Source organism: Chrysochloris asiatica, unplaced genomic scaffold (genome assembly GCF_000296735.1).
Source record: "Chrysochloris asiatica unplaced genomic scaffold, ChrAsi1.0 scaffold00021, whole genome shotgun sequence".
Lineage (NCBI taxonomy): Eukaryota > Metazoa > Chordata > Mammalia > Afrosoricida > Chrysochloridae > Chrysochloris > Chrysochloris asiatica.
This window is the reverse complement of record NW_006408539.1, coordinates 16658630-16680223: the sequence shown is the minus strand read 5'-3', so window position 1 is coordinate 16680223 and position 21594 is coordinate 16658630. Positions and strand designations below refer to the sequence as shown.

General features: G+C 42.1%; 1 protein-coding gene across 1 annotated transcript in view; it reads left to right on the top strand.

Annotated features, from left to right (window-relative positions):
• KDSR (3-ketodihydrosphingosine reductase) overlaps positions 1 to 5153 on the top strand; it is a 43470-nt gene extending 38317 nt beyond the window's left edge. Inside the window, exons 8-10 of the mRNA XM_006837535.1 lie at positions 561 to 644; positions 4210 to 4311; positions 5034 to 5153. Coding sequence (XP_006837598.1) covers positions 561 to 644; positions 4210 to 4311; positions 5034 to 5153 — 306 coding nt within the window. The remainder of the gene's footprint in view (positions 1 to 560; positions 645 to 4209; positions 4312 to 5033) is intronic.
• The last annotated feature ends 16441 nt before the right edge of the window (positions 5154 to 21594 follow it).

The following is a 21594-nucleotide window of genomic DNA, read 5'->3' as shown; positions in this document are numbered from 1 at the left end:
TAACGGTTCACATCCCCCAGGACTCCCACACAGCCACGTAAGATACCACGTAGTGCTTTATCCCAAGCTGCCCCTCTCAGGTTCCCATTCTCCTCCTGCTCTGCAGGTCCCCAGGACACAGTGGGTCTTCTTTCACAGGTCCTTGGCTCTGTCCACAGGCAGTGACTCTCTGCTGCCCAGTGAGGGGGTCACGGATACATACCTCTCAGGACGTGCAGTCCAGACTCTGCACAAACACTACCAGTTGGCTAACTGGCCAGCAGGGAGGGTCCAAAGAGGGGCATGCTACCTCGTGTCCATTGCTATGTTCTCCTTGGGATGGTTCTTGGTAAAGCTGAGAGACCCACGTGTCCTACAGAAGGTGCCAGGACATCCTTGTCTCCCTTGAGGTCACTGGGCCAAATTTTATACGCAGTGACCAAATAGATGCCTATTTGAATCCAGACGGACCTTATTCTAAAACCAAGGACCTGCACAGTGGCAGAGAGGCTGGAAGAGAGGTGGGTTTTCTATGTAACAGGCAGTAATAGTATTGACATGTATACCTTTTTCCTTTTAAGCCTTTGGAGACTCGACTGATTTCAGAGACCACGTCTGTCTGCAAACCGGAGCAGGTGGCCAAACAAATCGTTAAAGACGCCATAGTAAGTAACATCCTTGTTGTGTGTTTTCTGTTGATGGCTTTAGTACTACTTGGAGCAATGGTGGAGCTCTTGAATAAGCTCTGGACTGCTAACCATAACATTGGCAGTTCAAACCCACCAGCCACTCCGCGGGAGAAAGATGAGGCTTTCTATTTCTGCTCCCATGAAGATCGATAGCCTCAGAAAGTCTGCAGGGCCATTGTGTGCCAAACGGATGCCACACTACCTATAACAACACGACAATAACAGTTTCTGAAAAGGTATTTGTCCAAGGTCTTATTTCAAAACATACATTTTCATGGTTTTCTGGCCAGTTAAGTTCATCGTATGTAACACTGAACTCTCTTCTTCCCTTAGATCCACTTTTGATTAAGTATCAATTAGTAAACATCTGAAGACTAATTATGTATCTTAACCTCAGCCCTGGTGTGGCACCAGAGGATAAGCATGCGGCCACAGGGTTGGTTTGAACTGCAAGGTCGGTGGTTCAAACTCACCAGCCACTCCTTGGAAACCCTATACAGGGTCGCTGTGAGTCAGAACTGAATTAACAGCACTGAACCACCTCAGAATCAGTTTTCGCAGCGTAACCTTCTGGGAACTTAGGTACATCTCATTGCAAGGAAAGTGAGATGTGTCTGGGATGAGTGAATGTTATGTTCGACATTCAGCATGTTGTCTGCTTTTACTTTTGGACAAGTCTCATTCCTTATCATCAGGCTCTGTGACTGAGGAGTGTTCTTGCCTCTTCCACGTGTCCACTGTTGTTTTCCCACTGGTAGCTAATTGAAAAAATACAGCCAGTCCACTGGGCCCATCCACATGTCAACTCTGCATGTAAGCTTTCTTTATTAAAAAATTTTGTCATGAATTATATGATAGTTTACATGGGAGAGCATTAGCTTTACATTCATCCTATCGTATATTATTTCATTGTCATGGTTACAATCCCCTCCATGCATCATCAACCAACCAAAGGGTATACCCTACAAGCCTGCCCCCCGGTCTTCAGCACACAGCGCCTCTCCCTCTCTGGGTCTAGAGTCCCCAGCCACTCCATCTCTCCACGTCATCGTCTCTGCCTCCATCTCAGGCATCACTGCTTCTCTGGGTAGGGTCCCTCTCTCTGCTCTTCTCCCTTGATGGTTCCGGGACCTCAGCTCCTAGACTGTAAAGTCAACCACTCCTCTCCTTTTGCTACAAAACATCTAACTTTACATTTCCAACCCTCACAGTCAGTCCTGACAGCAGTTATTCACTGTTGTACCACAAGAGTCCTATCCCCATCTCTTTTCATCAGCCCTGCCCAGATAGATTGGATATTACTCAGTGGAGATTCTACTTTCCTCCGTGCCCTCTTGAAAGCTTGTAAGCCAGTCACTTCTTGCCTTTTTAGTCTCCTCTCCACCCCCCCCCCCCCCAGCAATTTGGGTAGCCAATGTTTCTGGACTACTTTGAATCTAAATGATGCATTTAGAAGCCAGGCGTTATTTTTTTTTAAGAACAATGACATATGCACCACATTTTCTGATGAGCAGAAATAAATACAAGGGGGCTTTAAAATGGGGTGAAAACAGAATGCGATATCGTGTACACATGCATGAGGGATATCTGTACATCATAGGCCCACGTTGAATTTAGAAAGCTTTTTGGACAACTAGAATACAAAGAGTCAGCACACTCTGTTCCATTAGTCCTGTTGCTTTGGGCTGACTTAAGTAGAACTAAGAACTCTCAGAGACTCTTTTGAAAGGTGTCTGTCACCTCCAGCTGGTCTCAGTGTAATTCCAACGTGGGCGACCCCACGTGTGTCAGAGAAGAACTACACTGTACGTGGTTTTCCGTAGCTGGTTTTTCAAAAGGACATCACCAGGCATTTCTTCTGAGGTGTACCTCAGAGTGGATTCAAACTGCTGACCTTCTAGTTAGCAGCCATGTGTGTTAACCATTTGTCTCCACTCAGGGACCCCATACTACTTGATGACAGGTTTATGAGAATCACACTGCAGGTCTTTCTTCCCAGGTACTGCTGGGTGGACTCGAACCTCCATCCTTAGACTTGTTAAAAACTCTGAATGTGCTGGCTTTGAGTTGAAATAAGCAGGAAACCCAGAGTCCTGCCCAAACCGGCTTTGCCATCTTCCTTTTAATGCCATCAGGAGACAGTTTTCACATCTGTATACATTTCAGTAGGGTCCCTGGGTGGGGACAAATGTTACAAATGGTGACCACGTGTGGTTGCTGTCAACAACAAAATTTACTGAGAAAGTGGCAGTGTTTTACACTTAGGCTGCCTTCGCAGTGTCTGTGATAGCTATATTCGTAGAAGGCAGCTGAGTTCCTCTAGCTGATGTTTCACTCAGTCTCTGTAATATGTGCTTTTGATTTAAGGAGGAGAAGACAACCTGACCTTACACAGATACACAGTTGGAAAAGAGAGAGATTATTTCCTAGGCTTTTCAGATAATCGTCAGTGTTCACTTTCAATATAAATGAAAACTCAACCAAAAGTCATTTCTAAAAGGTTAGTTGCAATATGGAGCTGAAAGTCCCATCAGTGAACTGTCTCTTCTCCATTATAGTAAAACCCACTGGCCTGGCCTGCACTTTGGTTGGATGTTTTACCCATTCATGATTTTGTGGCACTATATATTAGTGATGTGAAAAATATGGGTTCACAAAGTTATGTGGGGGGAAAAAATCACATTCATGGTTTTCGCTGCTGATCTTACCATGAAAGTATGTGTTGGGAAGCTTAGAGAAACTCAGGATGGAGTGGGTACAAGTTTTCACAATTTTTAATTTCTGCCAGAAAGCTTGGATTTTATAATCATGAAATGCTATAAGCTGATGCCCTGGAAGTAACATGTTCCTTTCATTCATTTTCTGTAAAACGTGCTGACTCCCGAGTCTGAATAACTCTTTTGTGAAAATGGTGCTCATGAAGGCAGCAGCTAGTTCAGGGACAAATGCCGTCTTCAGGGCTACCTTCTCCCTCCCACATGCCTTGCAGCCCAAGTTCTTGATGTGCACTTTGCACTTGGTCTCCCGGAGCGTTGAGAAGGCAAGTTCTTAACGGTTGAATTTGAATTGAGTGGTCAGTGGTACGCTTTACCAAGGGCGGTTTAAGCAGAACTGACATGTGAATGGTTATTTAGAGTGGCTCACTTTGATTTTGTTTGTGTGCTTCTGTATTACTGCCTGTGCGTGTGAAGGGGAGATCGCTGCCCCTTGGGCCTGTTTTGCCACCATAGAGACTCATGCAAATGCACCGGCAGTTTGCCCCTTGGTGCCAATGTCACTGCAATGAACAAGATAACGAGCATCTTGATATAATTATGACAATGGCTTTATATTCCCAGGGATCCCCTGAAAGGGCCTCAGGGGCCCCAGGGTTCTGTGGACCCATGCTATGAGGACCGATCTCCTAAGGCCTTGTTCTGATGGGTGCTGGCTACCATCTTATCCTATGTGGAGTGAATGCGCTCACGCCAGTGTGTCTGGTATGTTGAGTGGGTTCCCATGTTACTGTAATTCCTTTGTTTTCTCTTCTTCTGCATTTCAGCAAGGAAATTTTAACAGTTCCATTGGCTCCGACGGCTACATGCTCTCATCTCTGACCTCTGGGATGGCTCCAGTGACGTCCATCACTGAAGGACTCCAGCAGGTCAGTGCTACCTGAACCATTAGACAGATAGGCAGGTGGACAGATGGATGGACAAAGGCTGTCTGTTGTCAAGTCTCCATGAACAAAGGCTGAAGAGAGAGTATACATTGTATTTGAGGATGCAGAGAATTATCATTGAAGTATCAACTTTTTATCTTTCTCTGCCAAAGATAACGAGGGAGCAAGTGAAAGCTGTTACTTCAGGAATTGAGAAGGGACTGACATCTTACTTGCTGGGTACTGAGGTAAACGGTTGTCTGTAGGGGCTCAGGCAGATGACCACAATCTGGGGAACACTCAGGAGAAGTTCTGCTGTGTCCCATGGGTGCCGTGAGTCTGAATCCACTCACTGGCTGTGGGTTTGGTTTGGGGGTATAGGTTCTGATTTTTGTGCTCAGATTATAAACCTTGAACCAAAAAAGCCTTGGTTGCAGTTTGGATCTTTAGGATACAGGAGTGGATCTTTCCTGGCTATTAAAACTCTAAAACGATGAAACATCTCCTGTCTTTATTTTCTCATTTGAATTTATTAATCGGGTACACTTTTTTTTGTCTTCCATTCGGCAGGCTACGTGCTATGCAATGGTCCAGAACTGACGTATTTCACTGACACTTAGAGTCTCCCTCAGACTCAGACACTGAAAGATGTGTCCTGAGAGTCCTGTGGACACCTAGCCTCAAATGAGCTGGACTGAGCTGAATGGCCTTTCTCTGTCTCGCAGGTGGTGACCATGGGCCTTTTCCGCACTATTGCTCTGTTTTACCTCGGAAGCTTCGACAGCATAGTCCGTCGCTGTATGATGCAGAGAGCAAAGTCTGAAGTCACAGACAAAACCGCCTGAGCCTTCTCCCTCAGGAAGGGGCTTGTTTCTCAGTAACGTGGACAACTTGCTGCAAGATGGGGCTCCGTTTCTGGATGCAGACACTCCTGGAGGCTGGACCAGTGCTCCTCAGAAACGGGCCATACATGCAGCTCAGACAACATTATTAAAACTATGCAAATGTGGGCCAGGAGGCCACTGGGCTTTCTGTGCTGTGGGGCAGAGAGGTGACGGGGTGGGAGCGTGCAGTCAGGGCTGAGCAGCATCCCGGAGTGAGAATTTAGATGTTGTGTATTTATTATTATTTCTTTCCCCCATAGTGGTTGAGTGCAGACACAGCCGGGAGAATTTCTGCAAGGCAGTTTCAGGGTGTTTGTTTTTCTCTCCTTAACTTGATGTATTTAGATGAGCTTGACCCATTGCCAGTGAGTCCCAATGCGTTAGAAAGTCCCTGATAGCAGCTTCCACCTCCACGATGCTCCCTGTGCTGATGGAAACCTGGCTTTCTCTTTCTCTTTGATCCCAGGAAGCTACAAGGGGGATGGGAGAGAGCAAAGCGGTGTAAGTGGGCGAGCAGCTTTAATAGAGAAACATTTTCTAGGAGGAAAACTATCGCTTTCTTGTCTTCTTTAGACACACATGCTTAGGGGACTTTTCATTTCCTGTTCCTGGGGAAAGGTAACCTCATCCATGGTTTCCTGAAGAGAAGTAAAACCTTAGAAGCTTCAAAGTTTACAATTTCTTCTTAAAATAGCCATGATGACCTGAAACTCTCCGGTCCCATGATCATCTCCTCTATCCTTTCCTTATCTTCTTTGCTTATCTTGCTGTGATATTTTTGTACAAAAAAAGAAGGAAAAAAGCCTAAGATTTTTGACTTGACTTTCAAAATTCAATCATAAATTAATTAAAACAACTGAAAAATACTGAAAGGCATGTAATTTTTCTTGTAGCGTATACATAGCTCCAGGAAAAGGTGGTCGTGGTGGCTAGATGTCATCAAGTCAGTTCCAACTCATAGGACCCTATGCATAACAGAAGGAAACACTGCCCAGTCCTGTGCCATCCTCCCAATTGTTGCAGCCACTGTGTCAATGCATCTTGTTGAAAATCGTCTTCTTTTTTGCTTTCCTTTACCAAGCATGATGTTCCTCTCCAGGGACTGGTCCCTCCTAATAATGTGTTTCAAGTACGTAAGACCATTTTCTTGGCCATCCTTGCGTTTCAGGAATGTTCTGGCATTAGTTCTCCCAAGACAGATTGGTTTGTTCTTATGGCAGTGTACTTGTGTAGTTGGTCGGTGTTCTTTGCTGACATCATAATTCAAAAGCATCAATTCTTCTTTGGTCTTTCTTATTCATTGTCCAGCTTTGCAGGCATATGAAACAAGTGAAAATACCATGTGTTGGGTCAGGTGACACTTTTGCTTTCTAACACTTTAAAGAGGTCTGATTTGCCCAGTGCAATATTGTTTGATTTCTTGACTGTTACTTCTATGGGCATTGATTGTGGTGGGTCCAAGTAAAATGAAATCTGTGACTACTTCAACTTTTTCTCCATCTATCATGAATTTCCTTATTGCTGCAATGTGAGGATTGTTGTTTTCTTTCTGTTGAGGTGTAATCCATACTGGAGGCTTTGATCTTCATTTGTAAATGCTCCCAGTTCTCTTCAGGAAGCAAGACTCAGTCATTTGTATATGGTAAGTTGTTCCTCCAATCCTGATGCTATGTTCTTCACATAGTCCAACCTCTTTGGATTACACAGATTGAATAAGTATGGCAAAAGGATATAAACGAGACACAAACCTTTCCTGAGTTTTAAACCGTGCAGTGTGCCTGTATTCTACTCAAACAATTGCCCCTTGGTCTGTGTACAGATTCCACATGAACAGAGTGAAGTATCCTGAAATACTCTTCACCGTGTTATCCATAATTTATTGTGGTCCTCACAGGCAAATGACTTTGCATAGTCACTCAACACAGAAAAACATCTTTCTGCCATCTCTGCTTTTAAGATCTTCCTGATACCAGCAGCAATAGTCTTTGTTCCATGTCCTATTCTAAATCTGATTTTTAATTTCTGCAGGTCACTGTTGATATACTGCTTCAGCCAATTTTGAATTATCAACAAAATGTTATTGTGTAGGATGTTAACAATATTGTTCAATAATTTTCACATTCTATTGGATCGCCTCTCTTTGGAATGGATACATGTATGGATGCCTTCCAATGGCTTGGCTAGGTAGCTATCTTCCAGATTTCCTGGCAAGAAGAGAGAGTGTTTCTAGCACTGCATCCATTTGTTGAAAGATGTCAGTATTCTGACAATTTCTGGAACCTTGTTTTTTGCTAATGCCTTCAGTGCAGCTTGGGCTTTTTTCTTAAATACCATTGGTCCTTGATCATGTGCTACCCCAAATGATTGAGTGTGGACCAATTCTTTTTGGTACAGTGGCTCTGTGTATTCTTTCCATCTTCTTTTGATGTTTCCTGCATCATTCAATGTTTGTTTTTGTTTTTTTAAGTTTTATTGTGAATTATGTGGTAGTTTACATGGGTACATGGGAGAACATTAGTTTTACATTCATTCTATTGTATATTGTTTCATTGCCATGGTTACAATCCCCTCCACGCATCACCAATCAACGAAAAGGGTACATTCTACCAGCCTGCCTCCCTCCCCACCCCCCACCCCGGTCATCAGCACACAGGCCCTCTCCCTCCCTGGGTCCTGGGTCCCCAGCTGCTCCATCTCTCCACGTCATCATCTCTGCCTCCATCTCGGTGATCTCCCGCTCTCCGCTCTCCAGCCTTCATGGTATCAGGGACCTCCGCTCCTAACCTGCAAAGTTAATCACTCCCCTCCTTGCCACAAAATGCCTACTTTTACACTTACAGCCTTCGCAATCCGCCCTGGTGACAGTTATTCACCCTTGTATCACAAGCGACCTATCTGCATTTCCTTTCATCAGTCCCACCTAGACAGATTGGATACTACTCAGTGGAGAGTCTACCTTCCTCCACGCCCTCTGGATCTAGGTTCCCTCTTGAAAGCTTGTAAGTCAGTCACTTCTTGCCTTTGTAGCCCCCCCATTTTGGATAGCCAATGTCCAAGTTGCCCAACCCTGTCCACTCTGTGTGTTTATGGAGGGGGTGGGAAAGATCCTTGCTGTAAAGATTTGTTCCCTCTTTTGAGTTATCATTCAATGTTTTGCCCGAAGAATCTTGCAATATTGCAACTCAAGGCTTGAATTCTTTCTTTAGTTCTGTCAGCTTGAGAAATGCTGAGTATGTTTGTCCCTTTTGGTTTTCTGACTCCAGGTCTATGCACATTTCATGAGAGTACTTTGTCTCCTTGAGCCCCTTTAGAATCTTCTGTTCATTTCTTTTACTTGGCCATTTCTTTCATTCATGTACCTACTCCATGTTTAAGAGTAAGTTTCAGAGTGTCTCCTGACATCCATTTTGTCTTTTCTTTCTCTCCTGTCTTTTTCATGATTTTATGCTCTGTGTATGATGTTCTTGATGTCATCCCGCAGCTGGTCTGCTTGTTGCTTAGTAGTGTTCACTGCCTCAAATCTGTCTTTGAGATAGATGGCCTCAAAATTCATGTGGGTTATACTCAAGGTTGCCGGCTCTCATGGACTTGTTTTAAATCAGCTTCAATGTTAACATATGAGCTGTTAGTGGTCTGTTTCACACTCAGCCCCTGGCTTTATGCTGACTGATGACATTGAACTTCTCCTTTGTCTCCACGGATGTAGTAGATTTTATCTCTGTGTATTCCATCTCGTGAGGTCCGTGTATATAGTTGCTGTTTATGTTGTTGCAAAAAAGGTGTTTCCAGTGAAGAAGTCATTGGTCTCAGAAAGTTCATCATGCCATCTTCAATGCTGTTTTTATCACCTATGCCATATTTTCAAACTATTGATCCTTCTTTTTTTCCAACTTTTTCATTCCAGTCACCAGTAATTATTAGTCCATTTTGATTAATTTCAGACTGTAGAAGTTGGTAAAAATCTTCAAATTGTTCATCTTTGGCGACAGTCTTTGGTCCATAAATGTGATGAATAGTTGTATTAATTGGTCTTTCTTGTATGACATATGGATGTCACCCTGTCCTGACAATTGTACTTCAGGATAGATCTTGAAGTGGTTTTTTTTACAATCAGTGTGACACCATTCCTTTTCAGTTGGTCATTACCAACACCAAAATGGCCACTACCAGACCATTTCAGCTCACTGTTGCCTTCATGTGTGCCATTTCATTTTCAACAACTTCCAATTTTCCTAGATTCCTACTTCATACGTTTCATGTGTTCTGACTATTAGTGGGTGCATGTAGCTCTTTTCTCCTGCATGCCCAGTCAGCAAATGGAAGTCTCCAAAACTGCCCCATCCGTGTCATTTAGGGAGATTTTACTTTGAGGAGGCAGCTCTTTCCCAGTTATATTTTGCCCACCCCGGGCGAACCTGGGGGTACTTGAAACGCCAGCGGCATAGCTTCCAGCTTCACAACAACGCAAGCCACCACAGAACAAGTTGATAGAATATTTGCGTTTTATTAATTTAAAAAAGTAGGGCCAGGCTGATTTGAAGAGAAAATTACTGTGTTTTGAAATAAGATGGTCATCCTGTTGATTCTATGATGCTTCTATTGGTCTGAGAACATTGTATTTGTACCACATGTGAAGGAAGCTTGCTCATCACTCCAACTATGTAGGCCTGGAAATCGTGGTCCTTAAAGGTTGTTTCCAGGTTGTAGGCTCTGTGGGATATTCGGTGAACTCCCACAGTAAGTGCCTATGAGGAGTTGTAGCCCACACTACCTGTTCCACCCTGTGTCTCTCTAAGCACTCATCCCAACTTGACAACAGTCACCCTCAGCACCCCACCTCACACACCTATTGTTTGCAGACAGCCTTTGTCTGTATATGTAGTAGAACATCCCAGTTCACCTTAGTGAAAAAAGACTTCTGCTTTTGAAGAAGAAACTTTTTTGTAAAAAAAAAAGCAAAACAAAAACACAAAACTCTATAAAAGGTTGAAGACCTGAAAATTATTCTTAAAAAAATGAGAAACAGTTGCCATGGAGCATTGTAGGGATTCTGACTCATGGCGACTTTATGTGTTACAGCGAAGAACAGCAACTGTTAAGGGTTTCCTGACTGACCTTTCTGAAGCTGACAGCCAGGCCTGTCTTCTGCAGCACTCTGCATGGGTTCAAGGGTTGAAACTGCCCACTTTTCAATAGTAGTTGAGCACCAAACTGTGTGTGCCACCTTTTATTTTTTGTTCTTGAGTGTTTGCACCTCTTCACCTGAAAATGACTTATAATACTTAAAATAATCAGATGTTCAATGTCGTATATTCATGATATCGAACTCTGGGAGTGGCATATTTTAAAAACTGTCTTACTCATTTACTTGGGTAGAAAAATAAACCCCTGAGTCAAATTGTTGGGGAAACTACTGAATTTTCTTTTTAAAGGATCATATTGTTTCAACATCTGTTGTATCTGGAAGGAGTAGGCCTTACCTGTGGCAAAAAAAAAAAAAAAAAAAAAATCTGTTGCAATGTTGATTCTCTGTGACCAGCAGCAACAACTTATGGGGATTTCAGTTCTCAAGTTCCTGCCTCTGTTGGATTGGTTGTCCAGTTTCATTATAATGCATTTGTGAATGTTGTTGTTGTTATGTGCCGTGGAGTCGGGTCTGACTCATAGTGATATATATTTCATTAAAAATATTCAGTATCATTCAGCCATAGAAATTGAAGTATGTTTAAGGACTCTTCACAATTGAAAAATATACTTTAAAAAAAATCCTGATTTCTTTTTACATGAATAATCATGGGAATTGTTCTTTTTTTTTTTCAATTCAATAATTTGCACAGTTAAAAAGAAGAAGTTAACAATCCTGTTTGTGGTGCCTTCTTTGCAGAATTCCATATATTTTGTTATAAACCTTTACCTGCATCTGTTAGACCATGTAGTGATTCTTGCAGATGCAACTTGGGGAGACTTTTAAATATTTCATTGACACAATTCTTTTGGTAACAATTGTTTCAATTAGCAGCAGCAGCTTTGATTTTCCTGTCATGTTCTAATTTAAACATTCATAATTCACTTGTGCTCAATCTGAAATATCCATATCTTTTTAATTTAAGATGGTTTCGTATCTTTCTTGTTTCCTGTTGTTCTTAGTAACTCAGCTTTAAAAAGTGCATGGTAACCATCATATTCCAGGTTCTTGACGAATGGCTCAGTTTATGGTTCCGTGCAATGAGGAAAGATTAGATTTTTAAAGAGAAGATAATAGCTTATATTTTCCACTTGCTTAATTTAATAACTCTAAGGGTACTTTTAAATGGATTAAAGTTCACATGGCTATTTTGATACCGGCTAGACTTGTGTTGGCTACTTTAGAAGCTTTTGTGGCAAAATTGTAAACTAATTTTCTTATCTCGTATTTCCTATTTTATGTCAAAACAAAAATAAATGGGGAACAAGATTTACCGATTTGAAAACTTATTTTTTCTGGAAAGTGTGCATTTTTCAAAAGCCATTTAAGCAAAACACAAACGTTTTCTATAATGTCATCCTAAATACTAGGAAATCGTATTTGCAGAGTGGATAATAGTCTGACCTCTTATTTCAGGTATTTTCTCTGTGTGACCCTGACGTGGGTTACATGAATAAAAGGAAAAAGAAACATGGGATTTCATAGCATTTCTAAAGTTATTACGTTTTATGTATGTTGTTAAGTGCCATGGAATCTGCTTCAACTCATAATGACACTGTGTAGGGTTTCCCAGGAGTGGTTGGTGAGCTTGACCTGTCGACCTTGCAGTCCAGCACATTAACCTGCAGCAGTGCATCAGTACATGAATTACCCATACTGCAGCCTTCTGATTAACAAACTCACCAGCTGCTTCTCAGAAGCCCTATACAGGGTCACTGTAAGTCAGAACTGACTCAACAGCAAGTAACATCAACAACAGTGAGTGTAGAGGAGTCCTCATGGCACAGTGGTTAAGCACTTGGCTGCTAACAAAAAGATTGGCAGTTCAAATCCACCAGCCACTCTGGGCAGAAAGATAGGGCAATTTGCTTCCATGCAGATTGACAACTTCCAAAGCCCTATGGGACAGTTCTGTTGGGCCCTGTTGGCTTACTGAGTTCTAATCAACTAGATGCCCTTTATGAGAGCACACTGCCACCTTTTCCCCTGAGGAGAGCTGGTGGTTTCAAACGGCCACCTTTTCAGTTAGTTACTGAATGCTTACCTGCTGTACCACCTGAGCACCTTTCCCATGAAGATTACATTTTAGGAAACCCTCTGGGGCAGTTAGTTCTACCGTATTCTGTGGTTTCACTACGAGTCACAGTGAACTTGGTGGCAACAGAATTGTTATGGTGAGTTTGATACTGCTCTAGGCGCCATCCCTCCATCTGTCTGGAGATGGTATCTTTTATGTCTTTCCAGATGGTGGTTTTTACATCGTTACTGCCCCGTCCCCACCTCTGCTAGCTCCGCTGTATCTTCACAAGTGTCCTGCTCCGTTTCCTTTCTCAGCTGTGGGGCCTTTGTATTTTAGGCCATAAATAGCACAATACCAGTCACTCTTCTAGGCTAAGCATACTCAGTGGAAACCAGATCATCTCTGCCCTCAGATAGTTTGTAATCTAACAAGGAAAGAAAACATCGGAATTACGCTATAATTAGCTGTGATTAAGATCCAACCAACACTGAAAATGTGTCAGTCTCTGTCCTGAATGTGTGACGTGTTTTAACTCATTTAGATCATATACTCACCCTTGGGGTAGACTTTCTATCCCCATGTGATACAGGAGGACGGGCACAGCCCAGGATACCAGCTACAAGCAGTGGAGCCAGGATTCAAATCCATTGTCTGGCTTCTGAACTCCTACCTTCTGTGCTCAAGAGACCCAGGTATATCCCTAAAACAGCCCAGGAAAGGTAAGGGATGTTTCCCAGAGGAGAAGTCTGGAGCTGAAACTCGAGAAATGAGAATGAATTTTCCAGGTGGATAGGGAAACACCTTATGTACAAATCCAAGAGACCTGCCACATCTTGGCCTATTTTAAGAGACAAGAAAAGTTCCTAGAGCTTTAGGAAAGAAGGGTGGGTTGCTGAGACTTGGGCAGAATTAAACCATGCAAAGAAATTGAGATTACATACACCTTTGGAAGAATTTTGAACAAAACAAATGAGATGACCAGATTTTAGCTTTTGAACAGGGGTGGAGAGCCTTTTTCTGCCAAAATTTACAGCATCATTCACGAGCCATACAAAATTATCAACTTAAAAATTTGCCTGCTTTACTAGGTCTGATATTTAATTGACTTGCCATAATTAAAATGCATTCATTCTTCATCTAGAAAGCACGGTGGCTCTGTGAACCACAAGCTCTGTTCCAGTCTGCCAGGCACTCAGCAGGAGGAGGATGAGGCTTTCTGCTCCAGTGGAGATTTACAGCCTTAGAAACCCTATAAAGGGTTTCTGTGAGCCAGAACAGATGCCACAGCACTTAACAAGAATAGCTGTTGGCAAATAAAATTGAGTATAATAATATAGGTTCCACCACTTGTCTGTCAGTTTGCCGTACCGTGGTGGCTTGTGAGTTGCTGTGATTCTGGAAGCTATGCCACTGTATTTTAAATACCAGCAGGGTCATCCATGGTGGACAGGTTTCGCTGAGCTTCCAGACTAAGACAGACTAGGAAGGAGAGGCAGACAACTTCTGAAAAGTTAGCCATTAAAAACTTTCTAAGTATCAGTGGAACATTGTATAGTGCTAGAAGGTGAGCACCTCAGGTTGGAAGAAGCTGAAAGTAGGACTGGAGTGGAGAAAGAAGAGCTGCCTCCTCAAAGGAGAATGGACCTGAATGATACGGATGGAACAAAGCTTTTGGGACCTTCATTTGCTGATAACGACACAACTCAAAATGAGGAAGAAGCAAATGCAAAAACATCATTAATAATCAGAACATGGAGTGCACCAAATACGAATCTAGGAAAATTGGAAGTCATCACAAAATAAAATGGAACACATAAAGATGGATGTCTTAAGTGTTAGTGAGTCGAAATGGACAGGCATTGGCCATTCTGAGTCAGACAATCATGATTTACAACTTCTACCAACTTCTTCCATTGGAAAATGATCAAATATACACTCAAGATGCTACTGATTGGAATACAAAAGTTAAAAATAAAGAGGTAGAATCTGAGGCTGGACAATATGGCCTTGGTGATAAAAATGATGCTGGAGATTGTGTGATATATCACAAGACCAATGATTTATTCATCGCAAATGCCTGTTTTCAATAACATAAAGGGTGACTATACATGTGAATCTCACCAGATGGAATACACAGGAATCAAATCAGCTACATCTGTGGGAAGAAATGATGGAGAAGTTGAATAGCATCAGCTAAAACAAAGTCAGGGTTTGACTGTGGACCAGATTGCTCACATGCAAACTCAGGCTGAAAATGAAAATTAAAACAGCTCCATAAGAGCAAAATATGACCTTGAGTATATTCCACCTGAGTTTAGAGAGCATCTCAAAAATGTATTTGATGTATTAGACACTAATCATGAGCCAGAGGAGTTGTGGGGTGATATTAAGAACATCACACAGGAAGAAAGCAAAAAGATATTAAGGAAACTCCAAAATGGCTATCAGAAGAGACTCTGAAATTTGCACTTGAACATAGAGATGCTAAAGCAACTGAAAGGACAAAGTAAAAGAGCCGAACAGAAAAGTCCAAAGGGCAATTTGAGAAGACAAAGTAAAATATTATCATGAAATGTGCAAGGACCAGGAATTAGAAAACCAAAAGGGAAGAAAACGCTCAGCATTTCTCAAACCAAAAGAAATGAAGAAAATTATATTGAAGGATTATATGGGCAAAATGTTGAATAATGGAGGGAGTATCGGAAGAAGATGAAAGGAATACACCAAGTCACTGTACCCAAATGAACTGGTCAATCAATGGTCAGCCATTTCAAGAGGTACCATATGATCAAGAACATAAGGTATTGAAGGAAGAAATCCAAACTACACTGAAGTTATTGACAAAAACAAGGACCCAGGCAGTGACAAAATATAAATTGAATTCTCTCAACAAACTGATGAAGCACTGGGGTCACTCACTGAACTATGGCAGGAAATTTGGAAGACAGCTACATGGCCAATCAATTAGAAGATAATCCGTATCCCTATTTATGTCCATTCCAAAAAGAGATGACCCAAAGGAAGGCAGAAATCATAGAACAATATCATTAATATCACGTGCCAGTAAACTTTTGTTGAAGATAATTAAAAAATGTCTGCAACAGCATGTTGACAGGGACTGCTAGAAGTTCAAGTTAGATTCAGAAGAGGACAAGGAAGTAGGGATATTCAGGCGGATGTCTGATGCATCTTGGCTGAAAGCAGAGAATACCAGAAAGACATTTACTTGTGCTTTTTTAGCTATGCAGATGCGTTTGACTGTGTGGATCATGATAGAATATGGACTACATTGCGGAGAATGGGTATTCCAGATACTTAATTGTTTTCATGAGAAACCTGTACATAGACTAGGAAGCAGGTGTTTGAACAGAACAAGGAGATACTGAATTGTTTAAAAGCAGGAAAGGTGTGCACCAGTAATGTATCCATTCACCATACTTATTCATTCTGTGTGCTGAGCAAACAATCTGAGAAACTGGATTATATGAAGAAGAACATGGCCTCAGGATTGGAGGAAGACTCAGTAAGAACTTGCAATATGCAGATGATACAACCTTGGTTACTGGAAGTGAAGAGGACTTCAAATACTTATTGATGGAGATCAAAGACTACAAGCTGTATTATGGAGTAAAGGAAAGCAAACGAAAATTCTCATCAACAGGACCAATAAGTCATGAATGGAGAAAAGTTCGAAGTTGCCAAAGATTTCATTTTGCTTGGATCCACCATCAACACTCATGGAAGCAGCAGTCCAGAAATCAAATGATATGTTGTATTTGGTGGTCTGTTGCACAAGACCTCTTTAAAGTGTTCAATTGCAGAGATGTCAGTTTGAGGACTAAGGTTTGCCTGACACAAGCCATGGTATTTTTCACTTGCCTCATATACATGTGAAAGTTGGGCAATAAATAAGGAAGACTGGAGAAGAATCATTGCATTGGAGTTATGGTGTTGGCGAAGTATATTGAGAGTGCCATGGACTGCCAGAAGAACAAACAAATGTATCTTGAAAGAAGTTCAGCCAGAATGCTTCTTAGAAGCAAGAATGGCTAGTCTTCATCTCTTGTATTTTGGCCATGTGAAGAGGGGCCAATCCTTGGAAAAGGACTTGGGAGAGTAGAGGATAATGAAAAAGAGGAAGACCCCCAACAAGATGGGTTGACACAGTGGCAACAATGGACTCACACACAATAACGTTTGTGATGATGGTGTCGGATTGGGCAGTACTTTGTTCCGTTATGCATAGAGTTGCTATGAGTCAGAACCTGCTTGACAACACCCCACCAGCAACATCAACAACAATATACTATGACTGTCAGAAGAACACACAAGTCTGTGTTGAAAAGAAGTACACTCAGAATGCTCCATAGAAAAGAGGACGACGATGACTTTGTCACACACACTTTGGAAATATTGTGACGAGAAACAAGTCCCTGGAGAAAGACATCATGCTTGGTGAAGCAGAGGGTCATTGAAAAAGAAAGACTCTCAGTGAGATTCAATGACACAGTGACCACAATATGCACGCAAACATGAATTGGATCATGAGGATGGTGCAGAACTGAGCAGTTTTTTCTTTTCTTTTTTTTTTTTTTTAATTGGGATTGTCTCATGGGCATCGAACAATAGCAACAACATATGTTTGCCTACAAGATACTCAAATCCTCTGGCCATGTATGTGGCACTATTAAACATGTCAAATGTCATCAAGTTGATTCCGACTCACAGCGACCATGTTTAGGGTTTCCAAAGAGCGACTGGTGGATTTGAACTTGTGGTTCACAGTCCAGTGCCGATCCTACAGCACCACACCAGGAGTATTTGTTGTTGTTACGTGTCGTTGAGTCGGTCCCGACCCTTGGTGACCCTATGTAAGTTTTCCAAAGAGTGACTAGTGGGTTTGAACTGCTGACCTTGTGGTTCAAACTGACCTTGCAGTCTAGCGCATTGACCTGCAGCGCCACACCACGAGTATAAGATTCTTAAACTTGAAGGTTTATTCTTTTAGGTACTAGGCCCATGAGATGTCGTTTTTGTAAGCAGTTCATTTTTCTTTATGGAATTTAAACCCACTTGTGACTTGTTTTTGCGCTCTTTAGCCAGGACATTTTGTTTATAGATTTCTTGCCCCTTCAATTTGCCTAAATTGTTTTGGGTCATATTTGATACGTTTTAACTTCTAAAATTTTACCTATTAGCCATCAGTTCCCTGACGAGTAATCATTTTAACGAAAAAGTTAAATTGTTGTGAAAGTTTAATTATACCAAATTAAAAATTAATATAAAAAAATAAATACAACATACATTGGTGGTGGTGGTGGTTATGTGCCGTGGAGTCGGTTCTGACTCATAGCGATCCTGTACAGGGTTTCCGAGGTTGTAAATCGTTAATAGGAGCAGAAAGCCTCATCTTTCTCCCGTGGAGCAGCTAGCTGGTAGTTTTGAAATCCTGATCCTGAGCTTAGCAGCCCAATTCGTAATCACTACACTACCAGAGCTCCTTACAACATACATTTTTGTTGTTCTGTATACATTAGTATGTTGTATGCAGGACATACAGTATGTATGTATGTAGAACATACATACATGCATACATACTGTATGTCCTGCATACATTAGTAATACCTATATTAATACTGAAAGGCACCCTGGTTAGCTCAGTGGTTACGAATTGGGTTGCGAACCGCAAGGTCAGCAGTTTGAAGCTACCAGCTGTTCCACGGGAGAAAGATGAGGCTTTCTGCTCCCGTAAAGATTTACAGCCTCGGAAATCCTGTATAGGGTTGCTATGAGTCGGAACCGACTCCATGGTACATAATCAACCACCATATTAATACTGAAACTCCTGGTGTGGCTAGGATAAACATTGGATTGCAAACCACAAGCTCAGAAGTTCAAAACCACTAGGTGCTCCTCGGAAACCCTATACAGGGTCACTGTGAGTAGAAATCTTAATAACAGCAACATTTATAATATGTTGATAATACCTGCATTAAATGGAGTCCTGGTGTGCCTCTGTGGGATTAGCACTGGACTGCTAAAATATCAGAGGTTCAAACCCACTAGTCGCTCCTTGGAAACCCTATGGTGGTGGTGGTGTGCTGTGGAGTCGATTCCGACTCATAGCGTATAGGGTTTCTGAGGCTGTAAATCTTTACGGGAGCAGAAAGCCCTATCTTTTTCCCACGGAACAGCTGGTAGTTTTGAACTGCTGCCCTTGAGGTTAGTAGCCCGACTCATAACCACTATTCTATGAGAGCTCCTGGACACCCTATATAGGACACTTAACAACGATAACAACATTAAGCATTATTCTTTAATACCGTGGAGTAGATTCAGACTCTTAGCAACCCTGTATAGGTTTTCCAAGGAGTGACTGGTGAGTTTGAACCTCCGACTTTGTGGTTCAAACTGACCTTTCAGTCCAGTGCTTTATGCCACAGTGCCACATGCCCTAAATAGAATAATGCCCTTTTTGGTTTTAATAAACTTTGAGAAAATGTGTATTAGTGGTGGGTGCCTACAACATACTAAGTTATACTATTAGGCACCAACCAGTAGGTGGCGAAAACTGGCAATAAAAGCTTTTTTAGGTCGACTGGAGATCAAAAAGGAAAACACACGTCTTTCAGATACAGCCCCCATGCCCTGCATCTTACTTTTTTTTTCTGGGTGCCACCCTCCTATTTACCATCCAAACAAGCAAAGCTGGCGGAAGGGTTGCTCATTTACTCCTAAGAGCAGAAGACACCAGGAAGAGGGCATTCATTTGGAGGTTGTTGGTGGTCTCACTCAGGATTTGAACTCCAGGATTCCTTCCACTATCTACCTTACCCAAAGACACAGTTCATTTCCCACCTTTTCTAGGACTACTTCCCCTTGCTTAAAATGGGGTCCACTAAGCATGGAATCTGCAAAGATGAATAGGTTCATTCTTTTAATTGAATATACACACAGACCACTCCAGGGATATCCAAGCATAGCCCTTGTCAAGGGTTGTAATGCCCCTCACAGAATTACTTGGGGGTAAATTCATGAAGTGAGCTATATGGAAACAAAGGGAAAGAGAAAATAGGGAAGGATTTCTTCCTCTGGGACGAGGTTTTTTTTTTTTTCTTTCCAGCTGGCCCTTGTAGAGGTATTCTTTCCAGCTCTGTCCTCTCATTTCCTCACTCATGAGGCGCCATAGGATACGCACTCAACCTCAAGGTCGGGTTGAACTGCAAGGTCGGCAGTCATTCAAGGCACAGGAAGGAACATCTTTCTTCCTTCTCCCTTGCCTGGGTAAAAGTTCCTAAAAAGTACCCATTCTTATATATGAGATGTTTACATATCAGCTGATTGGGTATGATGAACTAAGAAAAGAAACCATTTTTCTGTATTCATTTTCCATTAAGAATAAATGCTTTATTTTTGAATGAGGAATAAGACAAATTATCAAGGATGATATCAGAAACATATTTGCACACATTTACCAGGTTTTTATAACAATAATTCCCTGTCCTTACATGCTTATATTTGCCTCTAGTAAATAAACTCTTTTGCTTTTGGTAAACTTTTTTTTCTTCTTCTTCTTCTTTCTCTTGGTGCTTTATTTGTCAAAGACTCTCAGATAAAAATAGTTAAACATGTGTAACTTGTTTGTCCTCTTGTCCTTTACGCCTCGGGGCTATTCATGCTGATGATCTAAAAAATGTGTGGGGTGTGTGTGTATATATATGTCTCTGTGTGTGTAAATCTAAATATAGAGAGAAACCTTATTGCAACAATGGTGTACTCAGCTGCTAATTGAAAGCTTGGTGTTCAAACCCACCAGCGGCTCCGTGGAAGAAAGGATCTGCTCCTGTAAAGATTTAAAACCCATTGCTGAGGAGAGACGAAATGGCCCATAGGGTTTCCAATGCTGTAAATCTTTACAGAAACAGACTACCACATCTTTCTACTGAGGAGGGGCTACTGGGATTCAACTATCAACCTTTACACCACCAGCGCTCCTTCTGGAAACCCTATGGGGCAAATCGATTCTATCATAAAGGGTTGCTATGAGGTGGACACGACAGGATGGCACCCAACAATAATGATGACAACATATAAAGAGGGAGTGAGGAAGAAAAAGAGAGGGAGAGAGCAAGTCTTGGTGGTGCGATGGTTAAGCACTTGGCTGGTAATGGAAAAGACAGTGGTTTGAATCCATCCAATGTTCCATGGTGGTCTGCCTCTGTATAGATTTACAGCCTTGGAAACCCCATGGGGCAATTCTACTCTGTACTGTAGGAATCTAAAGCAATCGGTTTGGTTTTGGACATCCAGTCGATTCTGAATCATGGTGCCCCAATGTGTCAAGAGAACTATAGTTCATAGGAATTTCAAGGTTGTGGCCTTTCAGGAGGAGGTCATCAGATCTTTGTTCAGTGGTGCCTGACCTTTAGGTTAGTAACACTCAGTTCATAGACACGCCCATAATCGTTGGTGCTTAATCCAAACCAAATTCACTACCATTTGGAGTCTGACTCGTTGTTCTTAAGTACTGTGGAGTCCCGACCCTGTATAGGGTTTCCGAGGTTGTAAATCTTCACGGGAGCAGAGAGCCTAATCGTTCTCCCGCAGAACGGCTGGTAGTTTCGAACTGTCGATCTTGAGGTTAACAGCCCGACTGGTAACCACTATACTACCAGAGCTCCTTATGGCCCTATGTATGCTGTGGGTTAATGTGCTGGAAGGTTGGCATTTCAAGCCTACCAGCTGTTTCTTGGTAACCCTATACAGGGTTGCTATGGGTCGGAACTGACTCAATGGCACTTAACATACGGTAAATCTTTACAGGAGCAGACAGTCCCACCTTTCTCCCACAGACTAGCTGGTGTTTTTAATCACGGCCACCACCTAAGCACTTACATGCATATTTTTGTTGTGGGCCATCTAGTTAGTCCTGTATAGGTTTTCAAGGCTGTAAATCTGTACGTGAACAGAAAGCCTCATCGTTCTCCCTCAGGCAACGGGTGGTCTGAAACTGCTGACCTTCCCATTAGCAGCCCAGCGTGGCAACCCACTAGGCCACAAGGGCTCCTTATTGTTAAGTGCCTTCAAGTTGTTTCCTAGGGTTTCCAAGGAATGGCTGGTGAGTTTGAACGGCCCACCTTTCAGTTAGCAGTCCAATGCTTATCCTACAACGCTTCTTTACGCGTGTGTTTGTGTGT